General features: G+C 53.4%; 1 protein-coding gene and 1 pseudogene across 1 annotated transcript; both read left to right on the plus strand.

Moving 5' to 3' along the window:
* The first annotated feature begins 890 nt into the window (after positions 1 to 890).
* Positions 891 to 2,528, plus strand: LOC110145402 (protein farnesyltransferase/geranylgeranyltransferase type-1 subunit alpha pseudogene; annotated as a pseudogene).
* Positions 2,529 to 6,901: 4,373 nt separating this feature from the next.
* On the plus strand, positions 6,902 to 13,231 carry LRCOL1 (leucine rich colipase like 1). The gene is made up of 5 exons (XM_020905671.2): positions 6,902 to 6,997; positions 7,973 to 8,098; positions 8,209 to 8,334; positions 8,402 to 8,524; positions 13,004 to 13,231. Exons 1-5 carry the CDS (start codon positions 6,902 to 6,904, stop codon positions 13,229 to 13,231), a joined length of 699 nt encoding a protein of 232 aa, XP_020761330.2.
* The last annotated feature ends 556 nt before the right edge of the window (positions 13,232 to 13,787 follow it).

Raw genomic sequence — 13,787 nt, forward strand, 5'->3', positions numbered from 1 at the left:
AGTTAAATAAGCAGGGTGGCAATATACAGCCTTGACGTACTCCTTTCCCGATTTGGAACCAGTCTGTTGTTTCATGTCCAGTTCTAGTTTGGAACTTCCCAGGTGTTCCAGTGGATAAGACTCCTCACTCCCAATGCTGGGGGCCTGGGTTCGATCCCTGGTCAGGGAACCAGATCCCACATGCAGCAACTGAGAAACTGTGCAGCCAAATAAATCAATAAAATAATAACAAAATAATTTGTTTAGAAAAATCTTCTCCATAATATAAAAAAGAACACTGCAGGTTTGAAATGTTAAAATGCTCAAGTTGTGATTGAAATTTAGCTCTTATTCTGTTTTGAAATAATGATTGTATTTGATACATTAGACATGGGAGGGAAACAGAGTGTACAAAGTTCAAACAGTGACTGTGGGGCTGCCATTTATCTTGAAACATGTTTATAGGACTCAACCGTCTGGTGTCATTTTCCTCAAATCATGTGATGTGTGTGCAGCATCCGAGACTTTTGACCTGCCGTGAAGGAAACGAAGTTCCTGCACCCTTTCTGCTGATGGCCCTCACAGATCAGCAGGAAGGCAGAAGGGTGGTGGTCAGCTGCAGGAGGAGCCTGCAGCCAGGGACGAGGGGCAACTGATCCAGAGCTTTCCTAGCATGAGGACTGGTCCATCCCTGCACCAGACCTGAAGACAGGCGGTGTGCAGACACTGATGGCTGGAAAGATCGGCTCCAGTGCATGCAAGGGGAGGATGTTGGTGGGGGAGGTGGGGCGACCGACTAGACGTGGGGTGTTGTTGTGGCCTGAACTGTGTCCTCCCAAATCCTACCCCAGGACCTCAGGATGTGACTGTCTGTGGAGACGGGACCTTTAAAGAGGTGACTGAGGGCAGTGATGGCGGCTGCCGACGGGGTCGGGGAGGCCTCGCAAGGAGAGGAGCCCGGTCAGCTGGAGACGCCGCTGCCGCCCCAGGCGCATCCTCCTCCGCCGCCTCCCCAGCCGCCGCAGGAAGAGGCGGCGGCGGCGTCCCCTATGGACGACGGGTTCCTGAGCCTGGACTCGCCCACCTATGTCCTGTACGGGGACAGGGCAGAATGGGCTGATATAGATCCAGTGCCGCAGAATGATGGCCCCAATCCAGTGGTCCAGATCATTTATAGTGAGAAATTTCAGGACGTCTATGATTATTTCCGGGCTGTCCTGCAGCGTGACGAGAGAAGTGAGCGGGCTTTTAAATTAACCAGAGATGCTATTGAGTTAAATGCAGCCAATTACACAGTATGGCATTTCCAGAGAGTTCTCTTAAAGTCCCTTCAGAAAGATCTACATGAGGAAATGAACTACATCTCGGCAATAATTGAGGAGCAGCCCCAAAACTATCAAGTCTGGCATCATAGGCGAGTGCTGGTGGAATGGCTGAGAGACCCATCACAGGAACTTGAGTTTATTGCGGATATTCTTACTCAGGATGCAAAGAATTACCAGGCCTGGCAACACCGACAGTGGGTTATTCAGGAATTTAAACTTTGGGATAATGAGCTGCAGTATGTAGACCAACTTCTCAAAGAGGATGTGAGAAATAACTCTGTCTGGAACCAAAGATATTTTGTAATTTCTAACACTATGGGCTACAATGATCGTGCTATATTGGAGAGAGAAGTCCAGTACACTCTGGAAATGATCAAGCTAGTCCCACATAATGAAAGTGCGTGGAATTATTTGAAAGGGATTTTGCAGGATCGTGGTCTTTCCAAATATCCCAATCTGTTAAATCAATTACTTGACTTACAGCCAAGTCACAGCTCTCCCTACCTAATTGCCTTTCTCGTGGATATCTATGAAGACATGCTAGAAAACCAATGTGACAACAAGGAGGACATTCTTAATAAAGCATTAGAGTTATGTGAAATCCTAGCTAAAGAAAAGGACACTATAAGAAAGGAATATTGGAGATATATTGGAAGATCCCTTCAAAGCAAACACAGCACAGAAAGTGACCCACCTACAAACGTACAGCAATAATACCATCTTGATGAACTTGATGGGATGCTTTTATTTTTTTAAGAGACTCTAATGAAGGAGTTAAAAACTACAGCGATCATTCCCTTTGCCTGTGGTGTAAAACATACAATGCACAGGTACTGCTTTTTAACATGAACTAAGTGTGATGCTCCTTGGGTGCTGCTGCTATTCAGACTAGTTCCAAGTAACTTGATTTTTTTTTAAGCAGAGAATTTGGGGGAGGGCGAGGAAACAAAGTCCATAAAGGAACTTTTGTAGTCTTATCAACATTTACTCTAACCCCTTAGCATCAACTTCTCCCTAAATGGTTTGTGTGTCAGGATTTGCGGCATTAATGTTTGCAGGTATGTAAAGGATATAAGGAACTTACCTTCTGGTTCAGAAAGCAGGGGATGCAGTTGTTAGGTCAGAGCTGCTCCGCCACACTCACAGCATCGTGCTCTCACTGTAACCAACTAATGCCAAAAGAATGGTTTTGTAATAAAATTACAGATGTATCCAAAAAAAAGAGAGGTGACTGAGGTAGAATGAGGTCTAAAGGGTGGGCCCTCATCCCATAAGACTGGTGTCCTTATAAGAGGAGATCAGAACACAGGTACACAGTGATGGCCATGTGGGGACATGGGGAGGAGATGCCAAGGAGAGAGGCCTCAGAGGGAACCAGCCCTGCCCACACCTTGATCTGGTCAGCCTTCAGGATGCAAGACCATCCTTGTCTGTGGTGTTTGTTACTCAGCCTAGCAGACTGATATGGGCGTCCCTTGTGATGGGTTAGGGGGCACATTTGGCTTCTCAGGCTGGTCCTGAGTTGGTAGAGGGGCACAACCACGGTGGACATCTGGGGTCACTGAGAGGTTTGACCGGCTCCCCTGACTGGCTGCTCTAGGCTGTGGGTCTGTCTGTAGGTTCGGTCTCCCAGGACCAGGAACTGTGTCTTGGGTTCCATCATGGAAACACTTGTCTTCTTCCCAAGGGCCACTTTGGAGTAGAGGGTCAGGAGTCTGGGTGGGAAGACTGGGAGGTGCAGGGGCTCCCAGTGAGGCCCCAGAGCCCAGAACAGCCTGCTCACACCTGCAGAGCCGCCGTGAGGTGCTAGGAGACCTGCAGACACCCCTGGACTCCTGTCAACACGTAGGATGCTCATGTGATAAAGGTTTGTCCCAGCTTTATAGGTACTTTTCTTTTTTTTTTTTGAGAGGAAAAGTTTAGAACACTGTTGTCACAAGTTGAAATAGACTTTGAAGGTGCGTTTTTTTTTTTTTAATCATTTATTTGTTAGGTCTTCGTTGTGCTGCACAGAATCTCTAGTTGTGGTGCACGGGCTCCGTAGTTGCTGGGCAAGGGCTTAGTTGCCCCTCGGCATGCGGGATCTTAGTTCCCCAGCCAGGGATCACACACATCCACTGCATTGCAAGGTGAATTCTTAGCTCCTGAACCATGGGGAAGTCCTTGACTTGCTTTTTTAAAGGCAGAATTTAAAAGAGAAATGGTATTGTCACCAAGACCAGCCTCCTCTGATCTCTTTTTTCTTCATCTTTATCACTTTTCAGTGACAAATAGCTCCAAATAGGGCTCTGAGTTCATGCTATTGTGTCTCTTCTGAAGCAATGAGCAAAACTTCTGAATGACATGCATATGCTCTTTGTGGCTCATGAGTGATGGCTTACTGTCGACACATTTAAATCTAAAATTACCGAAAACCAAAACTCAGAGCAGTGACGCATCCTGTGACTTATTTTTTACATGATTTTATTTGTTTATTTATTTTTGGCTGGGCTGGGTCTTTGTTACTGTGTGGCCTTTTCTCTAGTTGCAGTGAGGGGGCTACTCTTTGTGGAAGTGTGTGGTCTTCTTATTGAAGTGACTTCTCTTATTGTGGAGCACGGGCTCTAGGCCCTCGGGCTTCAGTAGCTGCAGCATGTAGCCTCAATAGTTGTGGTGCACGTAGTCTCAATAGTTGGTCTGAGGCATGTAGGATCTTCCTGGACCAGGGATCGAATTTGAGTCTCCTGGATTGGCAGGCGGATTCTTTACCACTGAGCTACCAGGGAAGCCCTGATTTGTTATTTCCATTGACAAAAACATATAAATGAGGCTAAATGCCTTTTGCCTTTCTGAGATGTTTTGTGTTGCTCAGTTCTGTCCTTACAGGAAGCATAGGGTTATTTCTCAGTATTTGTATGGGGCCAAAAGAATCTGTGCTGACAGTAATGGCTCCGGAGTAAATACCAGCCTCGCTCATTTGGATCAGGTGCTCCTGTGTGAGGTGAGAGGAGCAGGAATCAAGCCAGACCCCTGCCTGCCCGCCCCCACATCTCCAGTGCTGTCCCACTCCCCACCAACACCACTGCCCAAAACTTTCCTGGTCGGCTTCTCTGGGTGGGAGGGAACCACCCCCCCTCACGCACCACCACCCCAGTCTGTGCTCCTCCCCAGTTCTGTTCTCCCAAAGGCTCTGAATTCCTAGCATGGGGCCCAGACGAGGCAGCCAGACGGGGGAGGCCGAGGATGGGGAGGAGAGAGCTGGGCATGTTCCTAGGCTTAGGACCTTAACATTTCAGGGAGTATAAAAAGCAGATTTCCACTGTGCTTTCCACATCGTGACTTCACAGAATCATCTGAAAACCATCAGTTGAAAGGGAACCCACCCCTCACTTCACAGAGAGGGAAACCAGACCCCCCAAAGACCCAGTGGTCTCCCCAAGGCCCCACAACAAATAGAGTGACCTGGGAGAGTCTGAGGGGGGCCTGTGGTCCCTGAGGACACTGTTCCTGTCACATCACAGGGTCCTGAGTTGGAGACCACAGGGGCAAGTGACAAGGTGGGGCTGAAAGACAGCCAGGAGAGATTCTGGAACATGGGATGGAGGCAGGGAGGGGAGCAGGAGACTCGGCAGCCTGGGGAACCCCTCCCCGCTCAGCCCCGACCTTCCCAGGGCTTCTCGGCTTCTACCCTGTGCTCGGCAGAACTCGGAAGGACTCGGCAGAACTCGGCAGGACCCCGAAGGACGGTGTTCGGATCACTTCCGCTCCCTGCCGGGCTCTGTGCAAGTGGCTCTGCTGATGGGCCCCGGCTGTGGTGGATAACAGAATATTCTAGATCAGTGGCCCCCAACCTTTTTGGCACCAGAGACCAGTTTCATGGAAGACAGTTTTTCCAGGGCTGGGGGGTGGGGATGGTTTCAGGATGATTCTCATAAGGAGCACGCAACCTAGATCCCCCGCATGCGCAGTTCACAGAAGGGTTGGCGCTCCTGTGTGAATCCAATCCCGCCACTGAGCTGACAGGAGACGGAGCTCCGGCTGCGGTAATGTGAGCCTGTGAGCGATGGGGAGCGCCTGCAGCTACAGATGAAGCGTCCCTGCTCAGCTGCCGGCCTCCTCCTGCTGTGCAGCCTGGTTCCTGACAGCCCCAGGGATTGAGGACTCCTGTTCTAGATGGAGCTGGTGGTTGCACAACATTAAAAATGCATGAAATGCCACTGACTTGTCCACTTCCGAATGGCTAATTTTATGCTGTTTGAATATCATCTCCATTGGAAAAAAAATTAGGAATAAATTGGAAACCAAATTGCTGGCTCTGTGAACAGCCAGGAAACCAACACATAGCCCCAGTGGGTCGGAGCAGCTCAGGCTGGGGGTCTGGAGGGCCTCTGCAGAGGGACTTGGAGGCGCGGGAGGAAGCAGGCTGCAGAGGGTAGACCCCCCCAGGCACACATTAACCTCAGAGACATTCTCCTCTGAAGCGAAAAAGGGCTTGATCGTTCGCCAGAGAAAAGTGCTGTTGAAAATCTATTTTCCACTCAGAATAAAGAGAAATTTGCTACCAAGCCCTAAAGAGACATGGAGGGCCCTCAGGTGTGTATCAGGAAGGGGAAAAGTCTTCTGAAAGGCCACACAGTGCACAATTCAACCCCGGGATGCTCTGGAAAAGGCACAGCCGTGGGGACAGTAAAGGGGTGGGGTGGGCGGTGCCAGGGGTGGGGGGTGAACAGGCAGAGCGCAGAGGGTTCTCCAGGCAGTGAGATGACCCTGTATGATCCTCAATCACAGGTACACATCATACATTTGTCCAAACCCATGGCAGGTACAACACCAAAACTGAACCCTCGTGACAGTGGGCTGAAGTTTACAATAATGTGTCAGTATCAGCTGATGAGTTGCAGCAAATGCATCCAACTAAGAAGTTAACAATGGAGGCGGAGGTGGGGGGGGGGAATGGGAATTGTCTGCACATCCTACACGATTTTGTAAACAAAGCCCTTCTAAGAAATCACATCTATTCATTATTTTTTTTTAACATCATGCCATTTTGCCCCTACTACTGTTTGTTTATATATTTGGCTGCATCAGTTCTCACTATGGCACGTGGAATCTTTTTCTTCTTTGTGGCGCGAGGGCTTCTTTCCAGCTGTGTCTTGTGGACTCCAGAGCTCGTGAGCTTATTTGCTGCACTGGCTGTGGGATCTTGGCTTCTCAGTGGTAGAGAGCCTGCCTGCCAATACAGAAGACATGGGTTCGATCCCTGAGTTGGGAAGATCCCCTGGAGGAGGGCATGGCAACCCACTCCAGTGTTTTTGCCTGGAGAATCCCATGGACAGAGGAGCCTGGTGGGCTGCAGTCCATGGAGTCTCAAAGAGTCAGACACGACTGAAGTGACTAATCTCACAGAACACACTTGGATCATAATTTCCTGGCCAGGGATTGAACCCACACCCCCTGCATTGTAAGCTGAATTCTTAACCACTGGACAGCCAGGGAAGTCCCTGTCTATTCATTTTTGAAAATCCGTGTTGATGGAGAAGGATTGGGAAGGCAGGAGGGAGGGGAGGGGGAGCCTCGTGGGCAGGCATCCATGCCCTCTGGCACCAACAGGCCGAGCCATGGCCAGCGCTGGGCGTCTACTGCTGCCACTGCTCTGCCTGCTACCCGTGGCCCCGGTGCTGACAATCAAGAAGTACCAGCAGCTGTCCCATAAGGTAAGCGCCACGTCCCTATCTCTGTAGGGCCCACGGCTAACTCTCGCCAAACCCACCCCAGGGCACCCAGGCTCCCAGCCCCCTCCCTGCCAGGTGCTCTGTGCTTTTTCTCCTGCCCCATCCCCACTTCATGAATGCATCTGCCTCTGAAGGCTCTCAGGTCCCCAGGATGATTGACTCCTGGTGGACACCCAGACCCCCGATGCCAAGTCCCAAGTCGAGGGACCCCGCACGGGACTGGGGGGTGTGTGCAGAAGAGGCAGTATGGGAGGAGGCGGGGCAGTGGGTGGTCTGGTGGGGTGATGTGCCCAGCTCGTGTGCATCGTGGAGCGACAGCAAAGACAACACAGTCTGTCAGTCCTAGGGGCCGTGTGTCAGCCCCTGATCCCCACGTCCTGCCTGGTCCGAGGTGCCCCTGTGCAGGACGCAGGAGGGAGGGTACGACGCTGTGTGGCCGCTGCTCCCCAGATGCAGCTCCCGCCTCTGTCCCTCCCGCTCACCCGCTGGGTTTGTGGACTCCAGTTCATGAGCCAGATGGCTTTTATCTCAGCCAAGAAGAGGTAAAATCACTCACACCCAATAGTAAACCCGCAACGACAACTCTTTGCAGCCTCCAGTAATTTTGCATTTGTAAAGGAGTTTCGAGACTCTGAGAACCAAGTCGAGGGCCCCTCCTCGCAGGAGGTGGGCAGGCAGCAGGACCAGGCTTCCGCTCCAACTCCTAGTTGGCTGTGTGACCTGGGCAAGTCTCTTACCATCTCTGAGCCGTGACATCTCACCTATAAAATGTGAGAGCACGTGGAGGGGGCCAGGTGAGCTTCTTCTGCTCACCAGCATCCTTCATCCTTTGGGCCTGGCTCCCTTAGCCTTCCGGAACAGTGTTGGGCAGGCGAGCTAAGTTTGCCGAGCTGGACAACAGACTTGCAGGGACGCTGGGTCTGTGGGGGCGCACATAAAGGAGCCCCAACTTTGCAGAGCATTGGAGAGCCCTGTGAGATGCACAGTGAGTGCCAGAGCGACTGCTGTGTCACCAACAGCCTGAGCCCTCAGAAGTTCTGCACCGCCCAGACCGTATTCCAACAGTGCCTGTCCTGGAAGAAGGTGTGTCCTGCCTGGGCGGGTGAGAGGTGGGGGGCAAGGGGCTGGGGATGGCAGCCCCTGAAAGGAGGGCCGGGGGCCTGGCAGAAAGGACCGCTCTCCTTTTGCTGCAGCCAAATGGGTACATCTGCAAGGACCACTTGGAATGCCAGAGCAGATGCTGTGCCATCAGTAACTACGGGGTGGACATGTACTGCAAAGCCAAGACCATCTTCCTGCAGTGCTTGCCCTGGCGCAAGGTGAGGCCGGGGCCACGGGGCTGGAGGGAGGCGCCCGCCAGCTCTGACCTCTGACCTCTGTCCCCAGCCCAACTGGGACTACTGCTACTACCACACAGAGTGTCACAGCAAGTGCTGCATCCGGCTGAACGAGCTCAGCCCCAGCCGCTGCGTCCCCCAGAGCGGCATCCTGCTCCAATGCCTGCCCTGGGTGAGTCCTGGAACCCAGTCCGGCCCACCTGGGGTGCTCAATCCCACGACTGGCCTGAGGGCAGGCGGGCAGTGACCTGGAAGGCGGTGTGTCCATGTGTGTGGGTGGGCGTCCCCTCCAGGAGAGGCCACCAGTCGTTTCTGCCAGTTGGCCTCCTGTTGCTGCATCCTGCAGCAGGAGTGCGGCTGAGGCATCAGAAAAGGACACAGGTTGTGGGCAGTGGGTTCTCAGGTCCACCGGGGTGGCAGCAGGACAGAGCGTGGACACCTGGTGAAGGGCCAGCATGGTGGTAGGTGGTGGGCCCGCAAGACCCGGCAGCACCGGGGCCTAACTCCTGTGGGGCTGGACCCCTGGCAGGACGAAGGGGAGGGCCCCCTCTCAGGAGTTTCCTCCTCTTCCCTCCCTCGCATCTCCGCTGGAGACCCCAGAACACAGAGCCTGAAGGCACCGTGGAGAACAGTTGGGGGCAGAGAGGGGTGGGGGCACAGTGATGGGGTTGGAGAGGATGCTCTGGTGTCTGAGCTCGGATGCCGGGATCCAGGACTTCAGTCTGATTATAAAGGTGTGTCTGAGCCCAGAGGTTAAGAACCAGACCTTTCTGAGCATCCTCACCTGCTGGCCATGGTCCATCAGCACCCAGAACAAGAGTGGGTGCAGCAGGTGCCACAATAGTGAGTCCACAGGTGTCCCCAGGGTGTCCCAGGGTGTCCAAGCAAGCCAGGCAGCACCATCAGTGGCTTCGCCCAGAGGTGCAGACTGTCAGTGCTGAGGAGAGTGTCTGGCCATTATCCAACTGGCCCTGGAGGACAACTCCTTTCTGCCTCGTGGGCTGTGTCTCCCTGTGTGTTTCCTAATTGTGCTGTGTCTTCCAGTGACGTGGGCCCAGTCTGTGCCCTGGAGACCACCCTATACCCTGAGTCCTGTGTGTGTTCATGGGACCATGAAGGCCTGCAGGTATTACATGTCTAACCGTGAACTTCCAAGACCATCCATGTCCGTGCAAGCCAGGGGCAGCTCCTGGAACCTCACTGTGATGACTTAGCATGAATAAACCTCCTGACTGAGTGAGCATGTTTCTGTGGGTGTGGAGACCCGGGTCTCTGCTTGGTGCCGTCTTGAGGAACCCCCTCAATCAGAGACCAAGTCTCCCCAGAGGAAAGGGCAGGTGTAGACGTGCTGCTCCCCTGCAGGCACATGACTGTGACTTGTCGTCACAGGTGAAAGGTTGGAAGGAGCCCCTGACCTTGTGGATGGTGCAGTGAGGGCGATGGAGCCCGTTGAAGACCCCTGGGGGGAGGGGCCACCCACTGGCCCCTCCTCCTGCTCCCTTGGCCCCCAGGGTCCCCACTTCCCCCAGGAGCTGAAGTCCTGGCTGATCTAGAAACTGTTCCCTCTGGTGGCTTCTAGAGGCGAACAGCACAACTGGCTCCTCTGCTTCCAGAGTGCCAGAAATTTTACTGTCACCTTCCTCTGCCCTCACCCATCTTGCAGATACCAGGATGCTTTTTGGGGCTCTGTTAAAAAAAAATTCCCCTCCCTCTCCCTCCTTTTCTTCTCCTCCTCTCCCTGTCCTTCCTCCCACATCCCCCTCTAGTCCCCCTCCTCCTCCGTCCGCCCCCCGCCTCCCCCTGCCTCTCCCCTTCCTCCCCCTCCTCTCTCCCTACCCCGCTCTTCCCCCCTTGCCTTCCTCCCCCTCTCCTGGTCTGGAGCTGACTGTGACAGTCCTTGCAGAGGAAGTCGTGAGATGCCATTCAGTTCAGTTCATTTCAGTCGCTGAGTCGTGTCTGACTCTTTGCGACCCCATGGACTGCAGCATGTCAGGCCTCCCTGTCCATCACCAACTCCCAGAGTTGACCCAAACTCATGTCCATTGAGTCGGTGATGCCATCCAGCCATCTCATCCTGTGTTGTCCCTTTCTCCTCCCGCCTTCAATCTTTCCCAGCATAAGGTCTTTTCAAGTGAGTCAGTTCTTCGCATCAGGTGGCCAAAGTATTGGAGTTTCAGCTTCAACATCAGTCCTTCCAATGAATATTCAGGGCTGATTTCTCTTAGGATGGACTGGTTCGATCTCCTTGCAGTCCAAGGGACTCTCAAGAGTCTCCCACTCTAATAATGAGAACAAGCCAGTTAAGCCACACACACACACACACACACACAAAGAATAGACTTAAATGTAAAACATAATACTATAAAGCATAATATATAGAAAAAAATAGAATATTTTCATGATCTTGGATTAGACAAAGATATCTTAGTCATGACCACATTCCACCGATAACAGAAAAAGTAGATAAACTGGATTTCATTAAAATTAAAAACTTTTGTTCCATGATAGACACTGTTAAGTTAATGAAAAGACAAGCCATGGATGAGAAGAAAGGACATATCTGACAAAAGACTTGGATCCAGACTAGAGGACTTCCCCGGTGGTCCAGTGGCTGGGACTCCATGCTTCCAATGCAGGGGCCCCGGGTTTAATCTCTGGTCAAGGAACTAGAGTCCACATCTCACAACTAAGAGTTCACATGCGACAACTAGAGATCCTGCGTGCTGCAATGAAGATGGAAGATTCTGTGTGCCCCAACTCAAGACCTGGTGCAGCCAAATAGAGAAATAAATATTAAAAAAAAAAAAAGACAAAAGATTTGAATAGGCATTCCACCAAGACAATATACAGATGGCCCAGAAGCACGGGAAAGTATGTCCACCATCAAGAGTACTGAGGGAAGCACAGAGCAGGCTGAGGTCTAGCCTGTGATTAGAGGGACCACAGACTGGGATGCTGAGAGCTTCGGCCACCTGCTGTGACCCTAACCCAGGTGGCCTCATGAGCAGCAGGTGGCAGCCAGGTGAACACTCACCCAGGTGCACAGAGAACTTGTATCCCACAGAAATCTGCTCAGATCTATCCAACATCACTGGACAGATGACCCAGTGCATCCCCAGGCAGGAGGTTGAGCCGCCCAAGGAGGAGTGGCCTCAGAGACCACATCCGCTGGGTCCCATCCACGTGATTCTCCAGAAAAGACCCAACTGGGCCAAGTCAGCTGAGTGGCTGTGTGGCTGGGGTGGTGATGGACTCACACAGCAGGGCTTCTGGGGGGTGAGGAGATGCGAAGGGTCCTGGTTGTGGTGGGAGCAAATGGATCTGTGGCTTTTCTCACAGCTCATCTGTTTTGGGGGGTGATCTTTAATGTCATCATACCTGTGAGACTGACATGAAACAAGGCCTTGGGAGCGCTGATGTTTTTGACTTTGTGTGGTAGGGAGGCAGAACAGACTTGAGGAGACAGGGAGCCACCAAGAGCTGAGGACGCTCAACTCCCACCCCGCACCGAGGCTGGCCTCCTGGCCTGCGGGACTCTCAGGAAGATGGGCTAGGAGTGGCCACCCCTGGGCAGCATGGGGTCGCCTGTGGGCCGAGGTTCACTGCAGGGTGCTTTCCTTCCCCCGAAAGTCCTGTGGAGGCAAGGTGAGTCTGCAGGAGGCCAGAGAGGCCTGCAGGCTCCACCCCAGCTTCGGTCTCGCCCCTCCCCTCTCCTCTGCCCACCCCTTCCTCCTCCTCCCTCGTCCCTCCCCCTCCCGTCTCCCTCCTCTCCCCTCCCTCTTCCCTTCCTCGCCACACCCCTCGCTCCCCACTTCCCAGGCCACCACTAGTCCACTTTCTGTCTCTGCGAATTTGCCTGCTCTGGATACTCCGAGTAGACAAACTCGCACAATCCGTGGCCACAGTGGCTTCCTTCACTGAGCGTGATGCTCTCAAGGCTCATCCACATTGTGGCAGGACTTTGTTCCCTTTTTTCCACTTGAGTTTGTACATGTTGTTTGTCCAGCATGGGTGGGTGGACATGTGAATTGTTTTCCACTTTTACTACTAGTAAAGCTACTGCACACATTCCTATGCATGTTCTCTGTGGACACAGGTTTTTAATCCACTGGGCGTGAATCAGGAGCAGCATGCTGGCTCTGAGGATTACTCTGTTTCACCTTTTAGGAAACTGCCAGATGACTTTCCCGCACACCTGCACCTTTTCACACTCCCGGGGCCTGTGTGAGGCCTCCAAACTGTCCACACCCTAGACAACGCCTGCTACCATCTGTCTTCTTGGTCCTGGCCAACCCAGGGGGCAGGAAGTGGAGCCCAGAGTGACTGCAGTTCATTCTTTAAGAACAAAGCTGGGGCTTCCCAGGTGGTCCAGTGGTTAGGACTTTACTTTCACTGCAGGAGGCACTGGTTAAATCCCTGGTTGGGGAACTAAGATCCTACAAGCCACAGGGGCAAAAATAAAAACAACAAAACCAGAAGGATCCCTCGCCTTACCTCAGAATGTTCTTGAGACACTAGGAGTAGAGGCCAGAGCTTTGCTGTGGCCAGGGTCCTCCCCACTGCCCAGGGAGCGGGGTGGGGTGGACTGTCCCCGGGTCCTGCCCCACCCACCCCCTCGCTCCGCTCTTCTGGGGCCGGTCTCCCGCCGCAGGGATTTCTCAGGATCCGCCCCAGAGCCTCGCGGAGTCCCCTACTCCCCGTACTCAGACACCCGGTTCTCAGCGGTATCCCGGCCATGCTAGTTCCAGCCCCTCCTTGTCTCCTCGGGCGTCGGGACCTCCCGGGGATCCGGACATTTTGCCTGTTTATCTCTCTGATGCACCCACAGCAGCCGCTGTCTGCGCTTCGCCAGCGGAAGGAAGGTTCGGAGGAACGTTGATGTAACTGCGCCGGCACCATCCGGGGCCGCCAGGGGGCGCTGTGGGCCGCCAGTCGGCCAGGCTCCCAGGCAGCCTGCAGGTGCTTGCTCCTCTGGGGATGAGGACAGACTCTGACATTTTCCCTTTTCATCGGGAAAACAGCAGTTTGCCCACTGCCTCGTTCAGGTTAACGCGGGGGGAGCACCTGCGTGCGAGGAGATTCCTGGCGGCTACTCCGGGGTCCCCGGGACCTGAGAGCCTCCCAGTGTGGCCTCGATCTGGCGGCTGTTCCCCAGGAAACGGCGGCGACCTGGTTCCTCGGCCTCCAGGAAAGCCTGGTCCCCTCGAGGCCGGTGCTTCTCCGCGAATGTGGAGAACGTGGTGTCCGGAGCCTGATCGGCCCCCGCATGGCTGACAGAGCCTGGGATTGGGGTGGGGGGCGTGCACGCTCTCTCCTCCTCAGGTCCCCACGCGGTCATTCCATGTCTGTGTCCTGATCTCCTCTTATAAGGACACCAGAACTGTGGGATTAGCCCCACCCTATGACCTCATTTGAATTCAGTCACCCCTTTAAAG

This window comes from Odocoileus virginianus, chromosome 12 (assembly GCF_023699985.2).
Source record: "Odocoileus virginianus isolate 20LAN1187 ecotype Illinois chromosome 12, Ovbor_1.2, whole genome shotgun sequence".
In the NCBI taxonomy this organism is placed as follows: Eukaryota; Metazoa; Chordata; class Mammalia; order Artiodactyla; family Cervidae; genus Odocoileus; species Odocoileus virginianus.

What these genes read in the sequence shown, in the direction of transcription:
- LRCOL1 (XM_020905671.2), top strand. Translation starts at nt 6,902, where the DNA reads ATGGCCAGCGCTGGGCGTCTACTGCTGCCACTGCTCTGCCTGCTACCC. An exon ending in ACCAGCAGCTGTCCCATAAG is followed by an intron (nt 6,998 to 7,972) that starts GTAAGCGCCACG and finishes CCAACTTTGCAG; the next exon opens with AGCATTGGAGAGCCCTGTGA. An exon ending in AGTGCTTGCCCTGGCGCAAG is followed by an intron (nt 8,335 to 8,401) that starts GTGAGGCCGGGG and finishes CTCTGTCCCCAG; the next exon opens with CCCAACTGGGACTACTGCTA.